At 39.6% G+C, this 26,315-nt stretch overlaps 1 protein-coding gene across 1 annotated transcript in view; it reads right to left on the bottom strand.

Moving 5' to 3' along the window:
• The window catches only part of LOC105998800 (regulating synaptic membrane exocytosis protein 1-like), a 293,495-nt gene extending 267,377 nt beyond the window's left edge, over positions 1-26,118 (bottom strand). Inside the window, exon 1 of the mRNA XM_013033609.1 lies at positions 25,955-26,118. Within this exon, the coding sequence (XP_012889063.1) occupies positions 25,955-26,118 (164 nt within the window). The remainder of the gene's footprint in view (positions 1-25,954) is intronic.
• Positions 26,119-26,315: the final 197 nt, after the last annotated feature.

The following is a 26,315-nucleotide window of genomic DNA, read 5'->3' as shown; positions in this document are numbered from 1 at the left end:
AAAGATCAACTGCCTTTCCCAAAATATCATTAGGGTCTCCAAAGGTTGTTTGGTGTTTGCCAAAACTTATTAATTTATTTGGTGGTTTCACCACCAGCCATACCTTCAAGTCCCTCTCCTTAACATCCTGGTTGAACTGCTTATTTGTCTATAGAGTGTGAGCCAAGGCTACCTCTGAGGAACACTTCATTATAAAATTCTTCTTGAAAATGTTTTGCGATGTAAAACTGTACTACTAAACTCCTTAGTGACAGAAAATACTTCCTGAATTTTCAATAAGTCTTTTAAGAAAAACAGCAAAGCCGGGCGCTGGTGGCTCACGCCTATAATCCTAACTACTCAGGAGGCTGAGATCTAAGGATCACGGTTCAAAGCCAGGCTTTTCAGGAAAGTTCATGAGACTCTTATCTCCAATAAACCACTAGAAAACTGGAAGTGGTGCTATGGCTCAAGTGGTAGAGCACTCACCTTGAGCTGAAGAGTGCGGGGACAGTGCCCAGGCCCAGAGTTCAAGCCCCACAACCGACAAAAAGAAAAGAAAAGAAAAACAGCAGAGTTCAGAAACTCTGCATAAACACATAGATTTAATAATCAGATCAAAGGAGCTTTTGGTTGAATTTTTTAAAAAGTGAATCTGAGCATTTCACAAAGAAAGTTCCAACCATATCTGATTGCAGTCCATTATTTTAAGAACAAAGGGTAGAGTGTGAAATTTAAGAAGCTTTCTGAAGCACATCTTTCACATTTGTTTCTCACTAGGATTTTGAAATGAAGGTATTTGTTTTTTGTTTACAGAATAATGATGAAACGTCAACTTTTTTCCATGCCACTGAATTTACAGTTGGCAGAAAATATTTTTTCAAAATTCTATTTATTTTACTAATAGATTTTTCTGTTCGGGTAATATGATTCAGTACTTGACACATAATGAATATTTGTTCAGTTAAATCAAACACTTAAGCTTAGGTTAATTTCTAAGGCCTAATATTTTGCCAAATATTTCATGAGTACTTCTGGGGCAGTTTCTGTACTATGGAAGAGGTTTGAGATCATTACAAGGAGTTCCAGGTCATTCACTCTGTGAGAAAATTATGAACCCACTCTTGGAAACATGATGAAGATCTTTGAAATAAGTAGATTAGTATACAAAAGAAGAGTCATTAAAGGCATATTTTACAAATGAAAAAATTTATTGTAACTTAATATGGGTTGTGAGCAAAATAACAATAAAAAGTAGGACATATAAATTCTATACCAATATTTCACATATCAGAGATAAAGCAAGAAATAAAGAATATTGAGAAGGAAGGAATGGTAAGAAATAAAGAACTGGGAGGATCAAAAATATTTTTTCAAATGTTTCAGCATATATATGTATTTGTATATATTTATATACATAATATATAAATATATAAGTAATATATTCATATATATTTAAATACATATTTAAATATAAATATATACTTATTTATATATAATATATACACATAAATATATAAATATACATGGGTGTACTTACAATATTTGAAATACATATATTTGAAGTATATAGAGAGAGAGAGCGAAAGTACGAGAGGGAGAGAAACTAAGTGAAGATATCAAATAGTAATGCACTTTCCTCAAACAACTTCTCTAGACCCTTCTCATGTAATTTTATAGATTACAGAAAAGGCAACTCTGAGCTCCAGGTTTTATGCAGGTACTGATGCTTGAATTCAGGACCTTATGCTGTCCTTGTACTCTCACTTAGCTTTTTTGCTCAAGGCTAGTGTTATACCATTCAAGCCACACCTCCACTTCTGGCTTTTTGCTAGTTAATTGGAGACAAGAGTCTCATTGACTTTTCTGCCCAGGCTTGCTTTGCACTGAGATTCTCTGATCTCAGTCTCCTGAGTAGTTAGGATTACCAGTGTAAGCCATGGCGTGCCAGACATGAACTCCAATTTTAAAAACCTACTTGATTTCTTCTGTATGTGATGCTCTATTCTCTTGATTTAACTATTTCCAGAATAGGAAGATGAAGATTTAATAGTAAGCTTATATCCATGATAAAGCAGCAATAATTTGAGAACATAAACCCCTTCTCTGCCACATACACCTGCTGGAACATGGGAAGGAATCTTACTTGTTCAGGAACTTCCTCCATTAACAGGAACAATCTATTCCTACTGATCTTCAATGGAGATATCCGCATAATGCTGTAAAATTTAAGGGCTATGGGCTCGGAAGGTGGCTCCATGTAGAGTGCTTGCCTTGCTTGCATGAGGCCCTGGGTATGTATGATTCCTCAGCACCACAGAAGCAGAAAAAGCCAGAAGTGGCTCTGTGGCTCAAGTGGTAGATTGCTAGCCTTGAGCTGAAGAGCTGAGGGACAGTGCCCAGGCCCAGAGTTCAGACCCCATGACCAACCAAAAAAAAAAAAAGTAAGGCTATCAAGAGATATAGCAAAGCCAAATTCAAATGCAAGTTCCACAAAGAGTCTCATCAGTGTCAGTGCCTTAAACTTTACAGGCACGTAACAGATTTTCAAAGGAAACTAAAGTTTCCTTTAGTGTTTCAGAGAGGCAGAAATGAGAGGACGATGGCTTGACACCAGGCTGGGTAAAAAGTTAACAGGACCCTGCGTCAACAAACAAGCCAGGCATCACTGCGCCAGGTTCATGGATGTAGTTCAGGCAACTTCAGAGGCAGAGGAGGACTGTAGTCCAATGGTAGTCCGGGGGAAAAAAAAGCAAGAATCTACTTAACAATAAACTAAACATGTTTTGTGGGGTAAGGGCAAGGAGATGGTACACAAATGGATGGAGGAAGGGTGAACAAATACAGTCATTATATTCAATGTACCTTATGTAAAAATGGAATTATGGGATGGAAAAAGATTGGGGAGAATGATGGAAGGGGTGACATTGATTAAGACACATTGCATTCATAATCTGACATGTAGGATTGAAACCCCTTGTATAGCTACAAATATATGCATACATACATACATGGGGATGGAGATCAAGCAGTAGAATGTCTGCTTCGCAAATGTGAGGCTCTGTCTTCAAACCCAAGTACCATTAAGCAAACAAAACAAATACAACAACCTTCTCCCCTCCACACCTCTTAAGACCTTCATCTTTAGACTAATGTAGGTTAAAGAAACAAAAATGTAAAATATTTTGTATGTTTCAGATGTCTCCTGAACGAGATCCTTTGAGAACAATTCTAACCCATTTCTGTGGAGCTAATGCTTCCAGAAGAAACAGATCTTTCATGACAAATGTAATTTTTTTCATCTCCAGTACAAAAACTACCCAGGATCTAGAGGAAGCTTCTTTCCTTTACTGTTTTACCTGACCACAATGATTGGACAACTGCATCACAGAAGCTCTAATTTATGAGGATCCAGCTGGTAGCATGTAAGGGAGAGCTAGATTAAGAAACTCTCTTAAACAGAAGGCATTGCAAATGTCACTAGCCCAGCTCTCCACAAACATTTAGCTTGAATGAGCATGAGAGTTCTACCTAAGAGCAGCTCCCACGTGGCTCTCATCCACAGATATTCTCTCCATGTTGAGGACAATTATGGGATTCAGTGACACCAACACTCATTGATTTTATTTGATGTGGTCCTTATAGTAAAGGCCAAGTACATATATGAAGCGTACTCATTGTTGGCAGGGTAAACTTCATGTGCTGGCCATCACTGAGATGGTGTTCATCTTCCATGATTCCTTCTGAAGGATTTTCTAAAGTATTTTCAACAATTCTTACATTTCACCTGCTCACTGTTTATAATCCTAGCTACTCAAGAGGCTGAGATGTGAGAATCACGGTTCAAAGGCAGCCCCAGGAAGGAAAGTCCATGAGACTCTTATCTCCCAATTAACAACCAAAAAGCTGAAAGTAGAGCTGTGGCTCAAGTAGTAGAATGCTAGCCTTGAGCACAAAAGGTCAGGCCTTGAGTTCAAGCCCCAGGACTATCACATACACACAAATCTCAGGGACAGAGCAAAGGACCTTGAGTGCAAAACTTCGGACTGCCCTCGTACTGCCATTAGAACCTTATGCCGAGTTCAATTTCAGTCCTCTGGACTTTTCCCCTTGGCTGCCCTGGTGGGGAGTCCTTATCCTGAGCTCCCTGTCTCGCCCTGGAATTAGTCTCTCTCCTGAATAATGCAGAAAGAGCTTACCATTCAAAGATGGAGCTGTGCACGCTCTGCAGAGCTTTTCCTTGCTGTTTACTAGACCTTTCCTGGGATATCCAAATTCATTTAGAAATATCCAAAACTAGCTTCCCATGTTTCTTGCATCTGCCTTCTACCCAAAGATTCAGAGTCTTATATGCAAAGTGCTCCAACAGCCAAGACTACTGACACTCAAAATACACATGCAGCATCTCTAAACCCCACCTGGATTAAAAAATACATAGAACACAGCTGATAAGACTGACAAAGTAAGAAGAAAAGAATACATGCACAGACACACAGACACACACACACACACACACATACCTTATTTGTGGTTTGGGGACATGTTAAAGACAATGAGGGCAGGGAAGAAAAAGCAAGTGTTAGAAGGCAAATAATTACCAAAATAGACAGCAAAATCACACTTGTTGAAAGCCCCTGAATATTTGGGGACAGGGAAGAGGGGTTGATCTGAGTAAAGGATTCTATGTGTATGTGTGTGAAACCACTTTGAACAACTAGCATACACTGAAAATATGAATAACAGATCCTGTCAGCAGAGAGCAGAGGGAAGGGGTATTAGTGGGAGAGGGAGGTGAGAAGAATGTGTGAGGACTGGATGACTATTGAAAATTTTTCATGTACATGTCTGAAAAGGGACCAGTGAAGCTGGGTGAGATTGGTCAGGGAAACAGGAGTAGAAGGACAAAGAGTGTGATGGAGGACTAAGTGTAATCCTGGCATGCCGCATGCATATACAGACTTAGCAAAATGTAATCCCAATGTACAAGTAATAGATACTAATAAAAATGTAGGAAAAGACAAATTAACATATTTTGGATTAAAGCAAAAAGCAGTCACATTTAAACAGTCACAGTAGTAGTAGTGGTAAGAGGCATACAAATAAATTTTGCCATCAAGGCCCTAACAGTACAGATGGTACACTTTGTTAACATCAAAAATCTTTTGTAAAAAATAAAGCATAGGTAAAATGCATATGATTGAGCACTGTGAGGGATGGATGTAGAATATAAAACTTCATAGTCCACTTATAAAATCCCCTAATATTTCGTAAGATTTATGAGCATAACGTGGCCCAGGGTGTCTTCATAGAGTGGATATTGTGTGCAACTGGCCACCCACCATGGGGGAATCCAACCTCTGTAGTCTGCTCAGAGGTCCACAGCTGGTATACTGATTAAAGGATACACTGAGAAGGCAAATATGGAACTGTGTTCCAACACTTCTCGCATCAGACAAAGCAAAGTTATATCAGTCCATTCCCCATCCTCTTTCCTGAAAGAGTGCAGTTTTCAAACAAAAGGCTGGGCACTGGAGACTCACTCCTACCTAGACACTCAAGAGGCCAAGACATGAGGATTGGGATTTTAAGCCAGCAAAGGAAGGAAAGACCGTGAGACTTTCTGCTCCAACTAACCAGCCAAAAAACTGGAAGTGGCAATGTGGCTCAAGTGGTGGAGAGCTATCCTTGAGCAGAGAAAGCTCAGGAACAGTGCCAGGCCCTGAATTCAAATCCCAGTGCTGGCACACATACACACAAAATAATTATGGGACTATCAGGTTGTTTAACAGACATTTTGTCAAACAGTTATTTTTTTAATTAGCATTAAGTGGTTGTTCAAAGAGGTTTCAATCCAATATGTCACTTCATGAGTATAATGTAGCTTCATCAATGTCACCCCTTCCATTGTTTTTCCCCATTTCTCTCAACCTCACCCAGCCCCTCAAATTACCTGGATCCATTTTCCCAGACATACATTGAATGTTTGGACTCATTCACCCATCCCTCCACTGGATGCCAGACAAATGGAAAGTGGAGGGGTGGGCAGTTATTTCTAACATTTTCCTGAAACTGGGGAACAACGTGAACCCTCTTGCTGATTTGCACAGCTTTCCAAATAGTTTTCCTACTAGAAAGTTCTTTCCTATGCCTACATTAGCTCTCCCCTGTTGTCTTTGAGAGACACAGATAGTCATGCTGAAAATTTCTGACTGTCCCATTCCGCTTCCAGCAATTCACAAGAGACTAGAAAGCAGTGGCCTGACTTCTCATCCAGGTTGCTTTTCTGTTCTACTTGAAGAGGACAGGAACCATGCCACCAATAGTTCAGGAAGTGGTAGGAAAGGCACTTTATATAAAGTCCAAATGCATCTAATCAAAGGCCGAGTCTGTACTATTTTTTCCTGATCTATACCGTATAAATTTTATTATCAGCATTGCCAATAGTTAAAAACCACTCCAGATAAATTACAAACTAGCTCTGACATGTACATAAAAATAGAGAAAGTCAATAAGCTCAGCAATAACTTACAATATCATATAATTGTCATTAATCTTAGCACACCTCTGGATTTCCTGATGCAGGTCAGAGCAAAAATATTATTTCAATAAAGAAATTAATTAATTAAAATGAATAAACATTTTTTGAGAACTCAGAGAGCCCAAAGGAAAAGAGTCAAGAAAGTCGAGATGGGCACTGGTGGTTCAAAGTCATCCAGGGCAGGAAAGTCTGAGAGACTGTTATCTCTAATCATCTAATCATCCACCAAAAAGCCAGAACTATGGCACAAATGGGAGAGTGTTAGCCTTGAGTGAAAAAGCTCAGGGACAGAGCCCAGGCCCTTCCTGAGTCCAAGCCCCAGGAAAAGCGCACACACACACACACACACACACACACACACACACACACACACACACACACACACACACACACACACACTGGACAGAAATCAAGGACTTCCTCAGCTACCCTGTGCTGTGGATTTTGCCTAAAAGACATTATTATCTAGGAATCTTTCAAATGCAAGCCATGAAAAGTAGGCCAGTAAATATGAAGGAAAGAAAATTTCAAGCCTGGCATGGTAGCTCGAACCTGTAATCCTTGGATTACTCACAAGGTTAAGATCTGAGGATCGTGGTTTAAAGCCAGCCCTGGCAAGAAAGCTTGTGAGATGCTTATCTTCAGTTAACCAGGAAAATATCAGAAATGGAGCTGTGGCTCCAGTAGTAGAGTACCACCTTTGCCCAAAGAACCTAAGGGAAAGCATTCAGGCCCTGAGTTCAAGTCCTAGGACTGATACCACCCCACCCCCCACAAAAAAAGAAAGAAAGAAAAAAGTAAACATGATGCAAACTAGGAAAAAGGGTAGAAATATTAATATGAGGAAAATCAAGGAAGTTGAAATTAAACCATATTAAACTTTCTCATTTTACCTTTTAATTATCTCTTACAGGCTTAAATACCCATTCTTGGCAAAACAAACATTTTACTCATTGACTTTGGCTCTAGGTCTTCATTTTCTAAACAAAAATATATGGTGGTAGGAGCAACACTGTAAAAATGTTAATTACCAGATGAAAAGGTTCATTTGGGCTTGAACAAAACATATTGTAACATCATGTTGAAGGGAAAATAATAGGGGTGCTCAAACTTCACCAATTACTGTGTAGCAAACTCAGCATCCTCTTCTTGTCTAAATATACTGTTCTGCCTCATCACTGTTCCTGTTGTGTGCCTGTGTGTGTATGTGTGTGCCTGTGTGTGCCTCTGTGTCTCTCTGTGTGCTTCTATATGTGCCTGTGTACATGTGCTCTGTGTGTGCCTCTGCATGTGTAGCTGTGGTGTGTACCTGTGTGTCTGCATATGCTTGTATTAGGGCTTAAACTCAGTGTCTCAAGCTCTCATTTGTTTTTTCTCTCAAGGCTGGCACTCTATCACTTGAGCCCCCACTTCCAGTTTTTTTGCTGGTTAATTGGAGATAAGAGTCTCTCACATTTCTCTGCAGAGGTTGGCTTCAAACCTCAATCCTTAGCCTCCAGAATAGCTAGGTGAGAGCCACCCGTGCCCAGTAACACTGTTCCTGTTTTGTCTGTCACTCCATGGAGCCTACAATAAGTCAATATCTAGATGCAGCTACTCACATGAAGCTGATTTCACCCTGAAAGGCCAACTCTCCTAGAACAAGTCCAAGGGAGAAAATGCTTGCCAGGTAATGCCTACCCCTAGCTATACAGAGCCCCTCCATAAGTTCTCCCTTCTGGTACTCTTTAGGTGGGGCACAAACCTACAAAGAGGTAGGTTTTCCTATCAGGGAAGAGCTCAAGGGCCAAACCAAAAAAAAAAAATTATTTTGGCCTGAACTCTGGGCCTGGGCCTAGGTGCTGTCTGTCCTTCAGTTCTTCAGCTGTCTGTGACCTTGAGTTTGCTGGTGATAGTTAACATATTTTTGTTATACCTTTGGTTACCTCTTGAGTATCTTCATACTATGTTTGATCTCAGCAAAAGTGTGTAATTATATTTACATACATACATTACATGGGTATATGTGCGCATGTGTATATGTAAACACATGTATATATGTATACATATGTATATATATGTGTGTGTGTATGCATATATATATTTATATATATATACACATAGTCCTCATCGATCTTAGTTTTGTTTAAAAACATCAGCATTATGTCAACTGTTCTTCGGTATAATTACGTGTTCTATTTACATTTAAACAATATTGTACACCGGAGCATTTTACTTTTTAAAAATATTTTTTACATTTTATTCAGCATGTAGTATCAACTATTCAGGAATATCATAGACTTAATGTGGGTTGGAAAAAAATCTTAATTTTTTAAAATAAGGCATTCCTGTAAATAGAATTTGAGTCTCATCACTTGTAGGTATTCTTCTATACTACACACTCAACCTGGGTATTTTTTTCTACTGAATACAGACCGTATGAATTATGCATGTAAATTCTCATGAACTTGTCTGGGATTATAAACTGAAAAGGTGAGCCAATATGTTGCCTAACAAATGTGAAGAATTAAATCTGTAAGCATAATGTAAGGTAAACCTATTCCAATGTGCAGCTAAAAGAAGGCTTATTACAGTACTGCAACAAAAAGCACACAACTTCTTCTGGGTGTTCCCAAAGCTCAGGTAACTGCATTGTGCTAAAATAACTACAATGAATAAGAATATTCTGTTTCGGTACAATGTAGGAACCAACGCTTCAATTGTGATTCAAAATTCCTTTATACAGTATCAACACAGCAAGTCCTGTACTGTTGAGCTAGAACAAGGCTCACACAGAGTAGATGTACTCAAAAAGACGTGAACATCAGAGCCTTACAAAATAATTATTCTTACAGCCAGAGTGTTAATACTGCTTATATGTTAGGAGTTGTGCAAAATATATTACATAATCATTGTTATCTCACTTGCCCCTCCCATCCATCTCCATTTCACAGATAAGACAACTCATGTGTGGGAGGGGTAGTGGTGGGGGTGGTGAATGACTTCAATCAAGATCCCATAGTAAGTGGTGAAGCCCCACATTCAAACCCAGGCTTCCTTGATTCTGAAGTCCACACACTTGGGCACTCTCCAACCTACATCTCATAATAGTCGCTTGCTAATGGTAAGGGTTTACATTAGACAAATAGTTATTGTCACTATAGCATCTAGTTTTAGTTATAGCCAAGTTTGTTTCTCGGTTGTCCCCAAGGAACAACTATTTCCTGGATAATCTTAACCTAAAATGTATTTTCTCTATTTTATTTCCTAGAAGGTAAGGAATAATAACCATCACACAAAGCTTTCTAAAGTACCTGTACCATATTATATTCCCATATTATGTGGACCATTGGGAATATACTAGATACAACTACTTTCAAAATAATTCTAGTTGCTAATTGTCTTCACTAGTACTTGATATTTCCAATCTTTTCTGCTTTAGGCATCCTGAAGACTATGTCTTATCTTCTTCAAAATACTCTCTTTTATATAGTGAAACAATATTCTAGTTTTATTTTACCTCCCTGGTCACCTTTTTAGTGTCTGTTCAGGGTCATTACTCTCTTTCATTTTTTAAAAGTGAATTTTCCTTAAGCTTTTTTTCTAGATCTCTTCCTTTTCTGAATTGAATCCCTCATTCTCCTTTACAACTTCATGGCAATCTGTGTACAAGTGACATATATAACCCATTCTCTCCACCAAGTCCCTGATCTACATACAACCTGCTTAACTTTTCCTTTTAGATTTCTCAAAGTTAATTAGAAAACAAAATAATATTAAACTTTCGATCTCCCTTCTGTTCCAGAAGATTCTCTCCAGAGCTGCAGGCACCAGTTAGAAGTCAACCCATATCCAATCCATTACCAAGAAAAGAATAAAAAGAAAAAGCAAAGCAAAACGAAACAGCCAGGGCTTCTGCTTCAGAAATGTCTCTCAAATTCTACTAATTTTATAGAACCACCAAAGCCCTCGGCTTCTAACATTTCTCACCTAGATTTCTCAGCTAGTAATCTATACATCCATGTGTCCTGGGTTTTCACCTGATCTGTTCAAGACACTGAAGGCAGAGAGATCCTTTGTGAAATGTTAGTTGGATTGTATCAAACCTCTCTTCAAAACCCACTGGGTCTTCAGAAAGAGGTAAAACTTACTAACTTGACCCAAATCACCTAGCTTCTGCCTATCTCCCTAACATTATCTCAATGGTGGCTTTCTCCTGATTTCACTTCTTCTGCAACCTTGGCTTTCTTCTATGCCTTCCCATCTCAATGGGGCTGTGATACCTACATTTCTCCTAGTACATATCTTACCCCCATTTGCCAAGTTAATCACTACTAATTATCATATCTTAACTCAGTCCTCACTATCATTTCTACAGAAAGCCATTCCTGGACAGTGTATTCTCTGCCAAAAGTCCTGGTTTCTATCATTCTGCTAAAATATGTATTTTCTTGCCCAGCATTTGCCATACATTTTAACTTTATGGAGACAACTATTTAAATAAAATGCACCCCATCCTACAAAAAGCAAGAAGCAAAAGCATTATTTCTGACATTATTTCTGGCATATCAGAAGTGCCTGCACTATTTTTGTAAGCATTTTGCTTACCTTTGGTCCTCAGCAACACCTAGACCTGAGTTCCTCCCAGCCCTGGAGTTCCCACCATACAGCTGGTTCCTCCCTCTCTCCCCCCCAGACCCATCTGGGCTCCAATCTGCCTACTTCCTTCCCTGAGACCCTGCTGCTAGATAGTGGAGGGTGTCATGTGTTCCTTCTTGGGGGAAATATGGCTCCTCTAATAAACCTTGTAATAATCTTTCTCCTGTTCCTGCCTGCCTCTGCGTGGTCCCCTGGGATGGATGTGAAGGATGCTTTCAATTTTCACTTCAAGAATAAATGAATGTGGGGGGCTAGGAAGGTGGCTCAGTGGTAGAGTGCTTGCCTTGCATGCATGAGGCCCTGGGTTCGATTCCTTAGCACCACATAAGCAAAAAGAAAAAAGCTGGAAGTGGCACTGAGCTGAAGAGCTGAGGGACAGCACCCAGGCCCAGAGTTCAGGCCCTATGACCGGACCCAAAAAAAAAAAAAAAGAATAAATGAATGTGGAATCATTCATGTGGCCCTTGAACTGGTTTCTTATTTGAACTGGTTCAGTCATTCTTTGGACCTTGAACTGATTTCTTATTTGAAATATGAAGGAAAATCAATTTTTAGCTAGTCAGTGAATCATCTGGGCATGGAATACATATGCATTATTAGTTACACCAGCCATGGCCAGCATGGGACCAGTAGATGTTGGACTGTCTCTTCCAGATTGGCTACTTGCATGGAATCTCATAAGAGGGATGATTATTACAATAAACAAGAGAAGACATGCCTGGATCATGCAAATTCTGTAAATGAGATGAATTGACCTCCTTATAAAAATACACTGACTTCACTGTATTCATAAACTGCTTTGGCAAATGGCAACTCCTTTGGACAATGACTTAGAGATAATAAAAAATATTCAAAATAAAAATATATGTTGATCTCATAAAAACAATGGACTAAATCTTTGGGTATGCAGGTCTGAGAGATTATATGTGTAGTGCACATGTATACATATCTGTCTATGCAGACATAAATTCATGGGCACACACATGGTGATTCATTCCTGTAATACCAGCACTCAGGAGGCTGAGGATCATATGTTCAAGGCCAGCCTGAGCACAAAACAGTGAGACCCTGTCTCAAAACAATGAAACAAACAAAAATGAAAAAGAGTTTCATTTTAATGTATACATAATTCAAAAGCATAATAAGAAATGCTACTTGGAATCATAAATAAATTACTGAAGATTGAAAATGTATTTTTCAGAGAAGTATTAAAAATTTAAAATAAACTTTCACAATTAAGAAATACTGGTATAGTGTAAATATAATTGCTACAAATATATTGCAATGGAAATCGTTAAATAAAATATTTCACAGTCCCTGGCAATGATCCAGGGACTGTAATATCAGTATTATTCTGAACAAGACTCAATATCACTAAACCTAAAAATCAACATAGTAATAAGAAGTTTATTTAGAGTTGGCTATAACAGGATGTAATCTTAAAAAGGGAGTAAATCAGATCAGAACTGGAAAGTTGGTAGTTACAATTACAGCCATGTAATGGAGAGAGCACGAGAGCGAGAGCGAGAGAGCGAGAGCGAGAGAGAGAGAGAGCAAACACTAGATGAAGACCCAGACATCTGTAGGACAAGAAGGAGTGGGCTGCACCTTGCTTTTCATTCCTGAACAATGAAAGCCTGAAAGACTTGGGATAAATCTTTAGTGGCTAACCTGTTGGTTGCTATCTCCATAGACAACTCTTATCAGTTGATGACCTAAAGCACTATGCTTAGAAAAATGCTTATTAGTGATGTTGCTGTCAGTACAGGACTTTGCATGTGAACTAGGTATTACCCATCAGCATACCAATGGAATCCAGTTTCTGAAGGGCAGAGATCCTTGGTGATTAAGGGCACACAGACTGTTCAATACAGTGAAACAAATACTTGTTGAGGCCCTGGCCTCAGAGCGAGGCAGCAGAAATAAACCTAACCGATGTAAGACATCTGCTTTTAAAGGGTTTTTAAGTCTAACGGATTACTTCACTGAGGTGTATTGTTTTGATTAAAACTATAATCAGTCTAACACTTCATGATAATGTGCATCCAATCAAATACTAAATATCAAATGAGAAATGAAAGTATATGCATTATGCTGTTACTAAAGTTAGTGATGTTTTAATTTTTTGTTTTGTTTTTGGTGCTGGCCCTGGGGCTTGAATTCAGTGCCTGGCAATGCCTTTGAGCTTTTTTGCTTATAGCTAGCACTCTACCATTTGAGCCACAGTTTTACTACCAGCTTTCTCATGGTTAACTGTAGCTAAGTCTCATGGGTTTTGCTGACTGAGTTGTCTGATTCTCAGATCTCAGCCTCCTGAGTAGCTAGGATTATAGGTGTGAGCCACTGGCACCCAGCATTTTTGATATTATTTTCATATATCCTCTCACACTGAGATTCAGGAACATTCACTAAGTTGTCTGTCACAAACAGCAGATCAGAAAATTTTATCTCATATCCAATACTTATTTCTTCATCAATTCTGTTCAGTCTGCTTTTCTCACATTTTGTTTTCAGAACGGAATTTGTTGACTGAGTGCCCAAGGTTAAAATAAGGGTCTCACTCTATCCCCACTTCATTTTCCTAGGTGATACCGCAGTCTACATATTCTGTAGATATTAAGTATAAAACTGGGAGGTCTGAGAAGATATACTGGATGAGGTAATTTGAAAGGCTGTGTATAGATTAAAAAGCAATTTTCTGAAAAGCATGAGTGAAATCACTACGTTGTGACACAGTGATGAGAATTAGGTCAGGAAGACTGTAGCAGGAAGGGATGCATGGATCATAGAAAGAACAAAGTGATTGGACACAGATCATTAAGATTAAACTTTACCCTGGAAGAAGGCTGGTTTTCTTTTTCTTTGTTATTGTTATTTGTTTGTGTTTGTGGTACCAGTCTTGGGGCTTAAACTCAGAGCCTGGGTGCTGTCCCTGAGCTTTCTCTCTCTCTCTCTCTTTTTTTGTCGGTCATGTGGCTTGAACTCTTGGCTTGGACACTGTCCCTCAGCTCTTCAGCTCAAGGTGAGCGCTTTACCACTTGAACCACAGCTCCACTTCTGGTTTTCTGGTAGTTAATTGGAGATAAGAATTTCATGGACTTTCCTCCCCCAGCTGGCTTTGAACCTCCATCCTCAGATCTCAGCTTCCTGAATAGCTAGGATTATAGGCATGAGCTACCAGCTGTCCCTGAACTTTTGTGCTCAAGGCTAGTCCTCTACCACTTTGAGACACACCTTCATTTCCAGCTTTTTTGGTAGTTAATCGGAGATGAGTATTTTCTGGCTGTTTCTGTCCAGGCTGGATTTGAGCCTCAATCCTCATATCTCAGCCAGTGAGTCACTGGCTGAAGAAGGCTGTTTTATGCAGGACAGGGAATACAAGAAGGTACTATCCTATACAAAAGGCCAAGCAATTTATGATAGAGTGCAAAAGGTTTGGAGTTACCTTATAGACATCCAAGAAGTGTAATAGGTGGTACATGATATGAATTCAGAATTTTGCAGAAAATTATAATGTATTAATATATATTTTAGTCTCTTTGATATATGTGTGGTTAAAACCACTATTTGAAGTTGACAAGGAACTAGACATAAAATGGAAAGAACAAAGGCTGAGACTAGAACCTAGGAGAAGACCAATGTTTGAGGTTTAAGAGAAGACAAAATGGGGAAATTAGAAAAATTGATGGCAAATTAGAAGGAAACAGAATTATAAAAGCAAGGCTAAGAACAAGCTTCAAATCCATCTTCAGGTTCTATTACAATTATTTATTTTGTACTATACTCCCTAGTAGTTTCCTAAATATATGACACACTCATAAAAAATGGTGGTTAGTGTATACTAACAGCTCTTACTATTAAATATTTTTTAAAATGTACTTCCTTACCAGGTAGAATATTTATTTTTTCTTCCACATAATTGTGAGATTTTTGCTTGTTTAGGGTTTTGCATGTGGGACCCCTAGAGAAATAAACTATGCAACCTGAATGGAATACAGGGACTAGCCACTTCCCGGATTCTCAGTCACAGCTGCATTCAACTATGCCTGTGAAAGCTTAGGTCTCTCCTGCTCTTCCAAATGCCATGGGCTCCATCTCTAGTATCTGTGTCTGCAACATTACTTACACTATAGTAGCACTTTCCACATCAGAATCAACTTCTTACCCCAGGTGGTAAGCTTGTACCCCAAGTGGCTAGATTGGGCCTTGCGTAAACAAACATCTATTGAGTCAAATATTTAGCCTCACTATATTAAAATTTTACTCAGTTAATTTTTAAGTGACATTTTCATAAAAGTTGGCACAATAGTCCCATAGGACTTCAAAGTAAAAGACATTTATGGTTTTTGCTTTTAAACAAGACTTTAATATCCAAAATAAAAGAAACTGTTCATTTCATAGTCTTTCTATTCAAATGCCAAGATATAAAATACATGCATTTTTTCCAGAAAAGAAAGGTGAGGAAAGAGGAGTTAAGCTCCAATATATTACAATACATGGGATAACAGAGGAAGATAAATCCGCTAAGCTCTCTGAAATATAAAAGAAAAAATCATTTGATAAGTTCACTTTTTTAAAAAATTCCCTTTCCGCCAATACTTCAAGTAATCTTTCTGATCTAGAGAGACCTCTAAGTGTAGATGTATACTGTATTTAGATATATACTATAAAGAAATATACATATACAAATACATACATATGCTAAACTTTTTAAATATTAAGAAGTATATATATATTTATACAGCCATATATAAATATACATATATAGATGTAAGATATTAATATGTATACAGATTGGATAGTTCAAGTAAAATCTGACTACCATTTCTAAAATGTTCATTGCAACTTTTAAAAAGTTTCTAATTCATTTTTTAAAAGTTGTGACATGTGACGAAAACAATACTGTAGCTCACAATGGTTGTGCACCAGTAAGTTACAACCTCAAAATAACCTGATTTCACCAAGGGCTGGTAGCTGACTCCTGTAGCCCTAGCTTCTCAGGAGGCTGAGATCAGATCAAGGTTCAAAACCAAAAATCTTTTAACTCCAGAAAAAAGTCAGAACTGGAGGCATGGTTCAAATGGTACAGTGTTAACTCTAAGGAAAAAGTTAGGCATCAGCATTAGGTCCGGAGTTCAAGCCAAAGTACCAGCAGAAAATAATCCTTTCTTTCTTGAAATTAGAAATAGTCTTTAAATATTAATCCATAATACAAGGGAACAGAAATACAAGCTGAAAAATAAACAAGTAGACTACACAAAGTATAGCAAATGCAGCAAGAAAAGCATCTGTAGATGCAACTATGCATATTATATATGAGTCCCTTGGCAAAAACTAATCAGCTTAGTCACCAATGATTTTTAAATAATTTTTGGGGGTGTGGCTCTGGAGCTTGAACTTAGGGCCCTGGGTGCTAACACTGAATTTCTTTTGCTCTACCACTTGAGCCACAGTGCCTCTTCCAGTTTTTTCTGAGTGGTTTATTGGAGTCTTAATGGACTTTCTTGCGTGGGCTGGGTTTGAAACCGTATTCTCAGATCTCAGTGAGCCACCAGCACCCATCAAGAAATAAAATAAAATAGATCTTAAAAGATTTATTTTAACCAAAAGGTTGCTTGCATTGTTTATGGATAAGGCACACTTGAAGACTATTAATTACTTGACTTCATAAAGTATAAAATGAATAATTTGGGAAGGATAAGCAAGATTATAAAGAGAAGACAATATAATTTGTCATCTAGGTTGAAACTTCAAACTTGAGAGAAGTACTTTCCCTAGTCATAGCAGGAAATTGGTGTAAACAAATGAAGGCACATCAATGCACAAGTCACTTCAAAACAATGTGAGTTTTTCTTTAAATAACCAGGAAGTTTCACAAAAAAGAAACAGAAGTAGAAAAATGTCAGCCAGGGTAAATAATGCCTATAATCCTAGGTACTCAGGAAGCTGAGATCTAAGGATAGTGGATCTAAGCCAACCCAGGCAGGAATATCCATGAGATTCTTATCTCTAATTAACCACCAAAGAACTGAGAGTAGAGTGTAGCTCAAGTGGTAGAGCACTAGCCTTGAGCAAAGAAGCTCAGGGACAGTGCCCTGGCCCTGAGTTCAAGCCCCGGGACTGACACCAACAAAGTTAAAACAAAACCCATTAATTTAAGGAAAGGCATGCTGATTTAATAACAGCTTTCAGGGAGAGTATTGAAAAAAAAAAAAAAAGGAGGAAGAAGAGGAGGAGGAGGAGGAAGAAGAGGAGGAAGAGGAAGAGGAGGAAAAGGAGGAGGAGGAGGAAGAAGAAAATGAACATCTCAAATCAGTTCTGCAATCTACTCCCCTCTTGTAAGTAAGCAAAAACTGACTTCCACCAAAATAAATACAAACTTGATCCAAGAGGGTGAGATTGCAAATATATTCAATTAAATTTATGTAAAGATGCAATATCCTATAGACACTATAGATTTATACACATATATCATCTGAGGCATGGTTTTTAATTATGAGACTCCAGTGACTGTAATTTTTTTGTTGTTGTTGTTGGTCATGGGGCTTGAGCTCTGGGTCTGGGCGCTGTCCCTCAGCTCTTCAGCTCAAGGCGAGCGCTCTTACCACTTGAGCTACAGCGCCACTTCCGACTATAATGTTTTTTAAAGCACACAGGTAGCATCATTTTACTGGACATTTCTTACTATATAATTAAAATGTTTCATTTCTCTAAGCAGCAGCATATGCATGTGTTACTATAATATTTTAAACACATTTGACACAGGAAAATAATCATGTGTTCTTCATGGAAAACTTTACAGAGATATCTAGCAATTTTTTAACCTATAAAAAATTGGTATCTGTAAGCTAAAGATAATTGGCCTACAAAGTTTAAAATTGGAGATTTAGTCACCAATAAAGATGACTGGTCATTTTCATATTTTAAAAAAGGAACATGAGACCATACCAACAGGAAACCTAAGGTTTTTAGTTCAGAAATATTCCTTGATAGTTAATGAGAAAGAAAGAAAATTAGTAGGAAGATTAGCTCTAGAATCCTTTTCCCTTTAACTTGTTGCCCAATTCTTACCTTGGTGTAGCTGAAACCCTGCCATACTGCATGGGCCTATTGATAGTGTAGATCTCTACGGATCTTCAAAAACCATAGCAAAAGATGATCCTGGGGCTCATCTATATTTTCAAAAAGTAAATAATAGTATTTTTGGGGGCACAGTAATTTGAAGTTTAAATATGTCTTAATTTTACTATACTGAGGCCTCAAATTAGAAGGGAAAAATTATAAAGTGAATTGATGACAGAGAAATTAATACCGAATGAGTTAACATGTTACTGTGCATACCTATAAACAGTGATAGTGTTAGCAGGGCTCCAGTGTCTCATACCAATGATCTTAGCTACACAAGAGGCTGAGATCTGAGAATCACAGTTCCAGGGCCAGCTGGGGTCTAATCTATGAACTCTAATCTCTAAATATCCAATAAAAAGCCAGAAGTGGAGACGTGGCTCACATGTCAGAGGGCAGCCCTGAGTGAAAAAGCCTGGCAAGAGTGCAAAACCCAGAGTTCAGTCCCCAGTATTCGTCTATCTGTCTGTCTCTATCTCTGTCTCTGTCTCTGTTTCTGTCTCTGTCTCTCTTTTCTCTCTCTCTCTCTCTCACACACACACACACACACACACACACACACACACACAAACTAGTGATAAGACCAAAATCTAGTCCAATCTAGTCAGTTATCTATTGATGGAGTAATGCCCTCTCTATCAGGCAGTTTTTAAATGATAGGAACCATAGTCATCAGTCAACATTGCTCTAAAAAGAGGACTCTCTGCGGTGTGCCAATGGAGCACACCTGTAATACAGACTACTAGATACTGAGATCTAAGGATTGTGATTCAAAGTCTGACTGTCAGTAAAGTCCATGGGACTTTTATCTACAAATAAGAATAATTTTTTTTAAAAGCCAGAAGTGAAGTGGTGGCTCAAGTGGTAGATCACTAGACTTGAGTAAAAATGCTAAGGGAGGGCTGGGAAGGTGGCTCAGTGGTAGAGTGCTTGCCTTGCATGCTTGAGGCCCTGGGTTCGATTCCTCAGCACCACATAAGCAAAAAGAAAAAAGCCAGAAGTGGTGCTGTGGCTCAAGTGGTAGAGCGCTAGCTGTGGTAGAGCTGAATAGCTGAGGGACAGAACCCAGGCCCAGAGTTCAGGCCCCACGACCGGACCCAAAAAAAAAATGCTAAGGGACAAGGCCTAGGACCTGAGACAAGCCCCCATAACTAGCACCAAAAAAGGTAAAGAGAACATGTTCTTTATCCTACTCAGGCAGAACAAGGTCCAATCTGATTTTAATATCTTAATAAAATTCAATTGGCTGCTGGTGGCCCATGCCTGTAATCCTAGCTATTCAGGAGGCTGAGTTCTGAAGATCATGGATCAAACCTGGCTGGGCAGGAAAGTTCATGAGACACTTATCTCCAATTAACAACCAGAAAACCAGAAGTAGAGCTATGGCTCAATGTGATAGAGTACTAGCCTGAACAAAAGACCTCAGGCCCTAAGTTCAAGCCCCATGACCAACCCCCCCCCCAAAAAATCATTCTTACATATTGTTTAATCAATATGTGATATTTTATTAAAAGTATCAAGAGCAATAATATGAAGAGATGACCGTATAGGGGAGAATAGTAGGAAAATGCTAAGGCATTAAGGATGCCCAGGAATAAATTGAGCGAGTCATGGAGCATGTGTGACCAGAACAAGCCAGCTCAAACAGGAAAACTCAGAAAAGTTTCCTAAGTGCCAGCAACCACACCAAGTTTTTCTCTTGTTCTTTTGAAACTTTGGTCTTTAAACCTAGTATCAAATTCCATGAACTAATGTCCAGCTCAGCTGGGAATTCTACTGAGATTAGAATCTAATAACTACTGACAGGCTGGACATCAAAAGGTAAGCCCAAGAACAGAGTAAAATTTGTAAACATCCAGCCAAATGCCTGATAGATAGAAGTTAAACAACAAGTGTTACTATCACACCTCAATAGACAAAATAAACAAACCAAAACATTTATGCCCTTACATCTTGGTGCACTTTTTGAAGACTAATAAAAGACAACAAAAGAATAGGCTTCCAGTACACGAGTCTTGTGCCTGTAATTATAGCTACTTAGGAGGTGGAGGTCCAAGAATCACATTTCAAAGCCAACACAGGGGTAAAAGTCCATGAGACTCTTACCTTCAATTAAGCAGCAAAAAGCTCAGAGTGAAGCAGTGGCTCAAGTGGTAAAACTCTAACCTTGAGAAAAAAGCCCCAAGTCCTGAGTTCAAGCTGTAGGACCAACACTTAAAAATAAAATATCATGAGTTGGATTCAATGTATATGGGTCTAGAAATGGATTACTCTAGTTGTTATGTGACTTGGGCAAATTTCATTTGACTTTCAGGACCAACTCTAAAATATCTAATTTATATCACAGAGCCAAACATAAACAGGTCCTTAAAAATAGACTATAATCCATAAAGATAAATGAAAAGCAACACAATAGATTTTATAATCCATGACATATGCTTTTTATAGATGTAAGAGGACAGTGATGGGATTTTAGAAACTCCCATTGGATAAATCATTCTTCCTATTTAAGAAATTGAGCAAATATCTCCAAGATGCTGTGTCTCCATTGTTCAAGTTGGCATGCCATATAGAGGTCACACTGGCTTCCATCTTGTATTTCTAATTTACTAATTTAATTACTTAAATGATGGTACCTTTATAATTTCTGGTTAAGGAGAAATTCATACAAATGTAAAGGGTGATAATACAGACGCACAAAAATCATGACCTAATAGTTGTCTCCATTCTCATTGATAACTCCTCATATTTGCCATATTTTAGGTTTCTCTTTTCTAAATTTTTCTCCATGAATATTTGTAAACTCATACATTTGTAAACACACACATTTGCTTAGACAGGTTTATGTTAGAAATGGAAACCTAAAATAGAGTTCACAATTAACTTTCCCCATGGTTAGTCCTGACTACAAATAGTGTAAGGAGGCTTGAACTCCAAGGAAAAGGGTATGTTTTGTCCCCAGGTCTTTTCTGCACTGTGAAACAGGTAGACACCTGCTTATGCTTTATCCTCTTCTGTCTTCACTAATTACCTCATTACTTTTCCTTTTCATCAATCCCTGTCTTCACAACAGGATAAAATATACCTGGTTGTAGGATACAGATCTCTTTTCCAAAGACAATTTGATAATATCTTCATTTTCCCCTCTCTTCTTTCCATTCTTTCCCTACTTAAATGAGCCTTTTGATTACATTTCAAGCTACAAAAACAACAACAACAAAACTAGGTTTCATGTTAGAGAGAGAAAAGCTCAATATCAATATTCTTCCTAAATCAACACTATAGGTTATTTGGCTTTGTTTTTGTTTTGTTTCATTTTGTTCTATTTTGATGCTGTCCTGGGGCTTGAACTCAGTGCCTGAGCACTACTCCTGAGCTATTTTGCTGAAAGAACCACAGCTCTACTTCCAGCTTTTTGGTAGCTAATTGTAGGTGAGAGTCTCATGGATTTTCCTGCCCATCTGTCTTCAAACCTTGATCCTCAGATCTTAGCCTCCTGAGTAGTTAGGATTATAGGCATAAGACACAGGTACCTGGCAAAACCTAGTTTTAATTTTTATTCATTTATCTTATTTTCTTCATGAGAAGGAGAATATAAGTAGAAGAGTTTCTAAGACTTGTTTCCTTCTTTTTCTTTTTTCAATTGAAAAACAGAACCAAACAAACAAGCGTAATATTGTAGTCTGAAACGCATTCAAAGGCTTACTTTAAAATTAGGATATCATATTGTCTTTGGAACAGAGACATGTATCCTATAAGCAAATATATTCTGTCATATTTTTAAGCAGGGATTGATGAAAAGATGGGAAAAGTGTCTTGGAAACATTTGGACTTAGACTAAAAGGTCTGAGTTAATCCTGGCTAGGTCGTGTTTGTGAGTCAAAGTAGGAAACTACTGGAACTCTAGAGTATGTGGTGAAGACTTGAGAATTGCAACGACTGGCTTACCATGAAACCCCAAGTATTTATACATGTACATTTGCCTAAGTCACCAATTTGGTATTAGATGAAGTAACTACTTAGGGCAATGGCTGGCATGAGGTAAATACTCAGTGTTATTTTATTAACTATTTTAATATGATTCTTGTACACTTTCCTCAAACCATCCCTTAACTTTCTTCTTCTGATTTTTCTCTTCTCTGACTATTCTGTAGCTCCTTTCACTATGAAGTTTTTATAGAAAAGGAATAAGATTTTATATCTAATGAGATCTTTACTGATTTAGGTGTCAGATAATGCAGTTTTCACTCCATGTAATATATTGGCTTATGATGTCTAGAGACAGTAACTGGAAGGAGTATTTATTGAGGAAGTTAGGTTCTAAAAAGGTTCCAATATTCTCTCTCTCTCTCTCTCTCTCTCTCTCTCACACACACACACACACACACACACACACACACACACTCCTACTGAGATTAAGAAAATACCTCTAATTTCCAGATAATTAAAGCAATCACTAAATACAGTTCGCAAGAGTCACTTTAGTTATATGGCAATCATATATTAAATTAGTGCACTTCGGCAAAAATTAATTTAGTTTTATGATTAAAATACTTTTAATTCCACATAAAGACTTTCTAAAATCTTGAGGTGAAGGTAGCTTGATTTTTTTCTTTTCTATATTGTCTGACATTATCAAATCTAAATCCAAGTAGCAATTTACAACCCAGACCAACGGAACTATACACAAATATTTTCATGGACATGTTGAGATGTTGCTTGGGCATATTCAACCCTCAATTTTCTCATTCTATTAATGCCTATCTTTACACCTTGTGGAGAGTCAGGAAACATACACTTTAGATCTTGTGCTGTGATGGCAAACATGAGCTTGAAGTTTGCCTATTCTGTTTTAGGACTTTAGCTTTATAAGGTCCTTACTGAAAATAATGTTTCATATATAGTATATGATGATGGACCAATATTACCACAAAAATACTTTTCTGACTTAAAAAATATCCCAAGGCTGTTAATTTCCAAATCTATTTTCAAGTTTAGGAAAGGTTCCTACCCATGACCACATGTGTGTTTGTGTGTGTGTCTGTGTGTGTCTATGTGTGTGTGATGTGATTAGTCCCTATGATCTCCACTTTTTAAGACATAAATTTCCATATAAATCACAGGACAGCACTATTTCACTAACAGCAGACATTATGACATGTTTACATGACAGCAAGCTGAGATCCCCAAGCACTCACTAACCCATCACTGCACAAAAGGCCAAGACATTAACAGCAGGGCTGATTGATAAAATTAATGCAGAAGTACAGGATTATAGAGGACTGTTGTATAACAGCATCACCACATTCTGCAATATTCTGTGACTCCATGCAATAAAGGAATAAATATTTTGCAAGGCAGTGAGAGAAAAACCAGTGGAAAAAGATGTGCTGGAGAGGAGTAGTTAGCTAGTGCTCCTAATTTTATCTGTCCACATGAGCCCCTATAATCTTACAATGTGGCCCTAGTCATTTAGTAGGCATGGAATTCTGTCCTAAAACCCCCTCCACTCTCACTTAAGCTCCATTGCTTTCCACCATGCTTCTAACAGCCAATGACAAGGTATAATGGTGACTACTTTGTACTGTGGGGTTTTTTTTCCTATCTGAACTCTTGTCAAGCAGCAGTCCGGAATTGTCACTACCTGCTGGTGGCCTCTATCCACCTGCTGTCTGCAGCAAACACACCCAAAGGAACAGCAGCAAATCTGAAAACCCTGGCTAATGGAAGAGAATCCAGGACAGGTGGCAGAGAGGCTGTGCAATCAGTGAGGACAGACGAACTGACAACCAGACAGACAGACAGCAGCACCATCAGACACAATCCATTACTTCCAGTCTCAGAAGAGGGGAAGCCTGCAGCACCAGGGATGTCATTCTTCCACTAGGGACAGGCAGCAGATTAACGAGAGTTTTGCCTCCCACAAGCCGGCAGGCTTAAAGTATTTTTAATTTTTTAATTTTTATTTTTTTTGGTGAGGGTGGGTGGGGGCAGCGAGAAGGAGCAGGGTATTCAGAAACCTGCTGCTGTTTGATAAAACCAGGCCAGCTCTGGCAACAGATTTTTTTCTTCTTCTTCTAAGTCTATAATGCAAGGGAAGAGATGACTGGATTTCTACTATTTCCCTGTGGCTTGACACCCACCTCATCCCCTCCCTCACGCCCCTCACACACCCTTTAGGTGGCAATTGCACTTGCACTTGTTGGGGACCCATGGGTCTGTGAACAGTGCCTCTCCTGGAGGCACTGCTGCAGGGAGGGGGATCTGAACCTTCCCTGGCAGCATCTTCTCTCCAGTAGGCAATTCTAAGGGGGCCTGAGAGAGGCTCTGCTGAGGGTGCTCTGTGCCCTCCAGTCACCCCTGCTCCTTCCACCATGGTTCTTCCCAACCAGCTAACTCCAAATGCAACAGGTTCCCTTTGGCTCTCCATACCAATGGCCTGCTCCAGATTCACCTTCCAGCTAAGGAGTCTATTCCAGTCAGGTGATCTAAATTCCCCCAGCCCAGAGTGGGGAACTTTCCTGATACAGTGAAGGCTTGCCGTGGAAGGGCAGGCTTGCAGTCTCCATCAGCTGCACTTCACAGGTGATGCTAAGGAACCAGGAAAGCCAGCCTGGATTGCCAGTACCTTGGAAGCAGTTTTGTCGGAGGCAGGCCAAAGCACAGTGTTACACACTCCTGCACCACTAGCAAGCAGCCCTTTCCCCTCTTCATCCTCAGGAAAATGGGGCACTAGCAGAGATGCCCTGGAGGGCAGATGGGTTCTAAAGAGGAGATGATGTGTGCAAATATTCAGTCCCTTCTGGGGCTGCTTCCTTTAGCAATTGAACAGGCCTCAGAGGTTTCTTGGAAACCAGTAAAGAGAAGGCTCTATTCTCTTTTTCGTTTTTGAAATTCAAGACAGACTCTCCCTCAGCATCTCCCATGATTAAAAACTTTGTATTGCCAATGGCATCGTGTATAGGTAAGATCTGTCTCCACACAGGTATTCTGTGCAGAAGACTAGGAATAAAAATGAAACTGGCAGAGGCAGGTTACCAAAGATGGCAACTGCCCTCCCTCCCCCCCCCAAAAAAAAAAAGACCCAGCCTTGATCTGTGAGATGAATGAGTACCCAAATGAACACTAAAAATAAGCTTTTTGATTATATAAACACCAGCACCCTTCCCTGGGCTAACTCAGACCTGCCAAACAACTCTAAAAGAGGAGCTGTCTTCCGCACCCCCAGCACCTCTTCATCCCACCTCCTCTCCCTCTGCTCACGCCTTGGCCCCAATCCTGCCCCCAACCCAGACCCTTCCACTCCGGGGCTCAGTGTCTCTCAGCTACCACACACCCCACCAAGACCAGGGTAGCCCCTGCCCACCCAATCCTCCGGAGCACCCCAATCTCAAGCTCTCCTCTCCCGGCTCTTAGGATCCTGATTTCACTGGCATCCTGTCCCTTCCTCTGGACCCCTTAACCTTTTCTCGGCTCAAGCCCCAGGCCTCTGCCCCCCACCCTCGGGCGGGCATCTCCACCCTCCCCCCCCCACTCTGCCGCCCCTCCCCCACACTTGGCCAGGAGGACAGGGTGAGTGAGTGGTGAATGGACCTGAGGAGGCATGGGGGGAAGGATGGAGGGAGGGAAGGTATTAAGGATGGATGGATAACCGGCTGGCTGGGGCTGGCTTACTTAAGCATGGCTTCTTCTTTTTCCTCCTCTTCCTTCTGCCGGTCCATCACTGCCATGATGATGTTTCTCTCCTCCTCGGTCAGGTGGCTCAGGTCCGGCAGCTCTTGCATGGGGGGAGGCACCGTGGGTGGGCGAGGACCTCGGGGCCCCACGGCCGAGGACATTTTCGTGGCCTGCCCGCCCCCTCCGCTCGCGCTCTCCGCCGGCTCTCCCGCTCGGTCTGGCTCTCTCCGGGTCTCACCTTTCGGCCGCACGCCCGGCAGCGCGCCCTGCTCTCGGGGTCACAGCGGAGCCCTCCCGGCCGGCGCCGCGGAGCCGGGGAGAGCCGGAGCCCCGTCCGTCATGGTGGTGCGCCCGCACC

The sequence above is a fragment of the Dipodomys ordii genome, unplaced genomic scaffold (genome assembly GCF_000151885.1).
Source record: "Dipodomys ordii isolate 6190 unplaced genomic scaffold, Dord_2.0 Scaffold172, whole genome shotgun sequence".
NCBI classification, from domain to species: domain Eukaryota; kingdom Metazoa; phylum Chordata; class Mammalia; order Rodentia; family Heteromyidae; genus Dipodomys; species Dipodomys ordii.
Note: the sequence above shows the minus strand (reverse complement) of the source record. Positions and strands in the feature narration are given on the sequence as shown.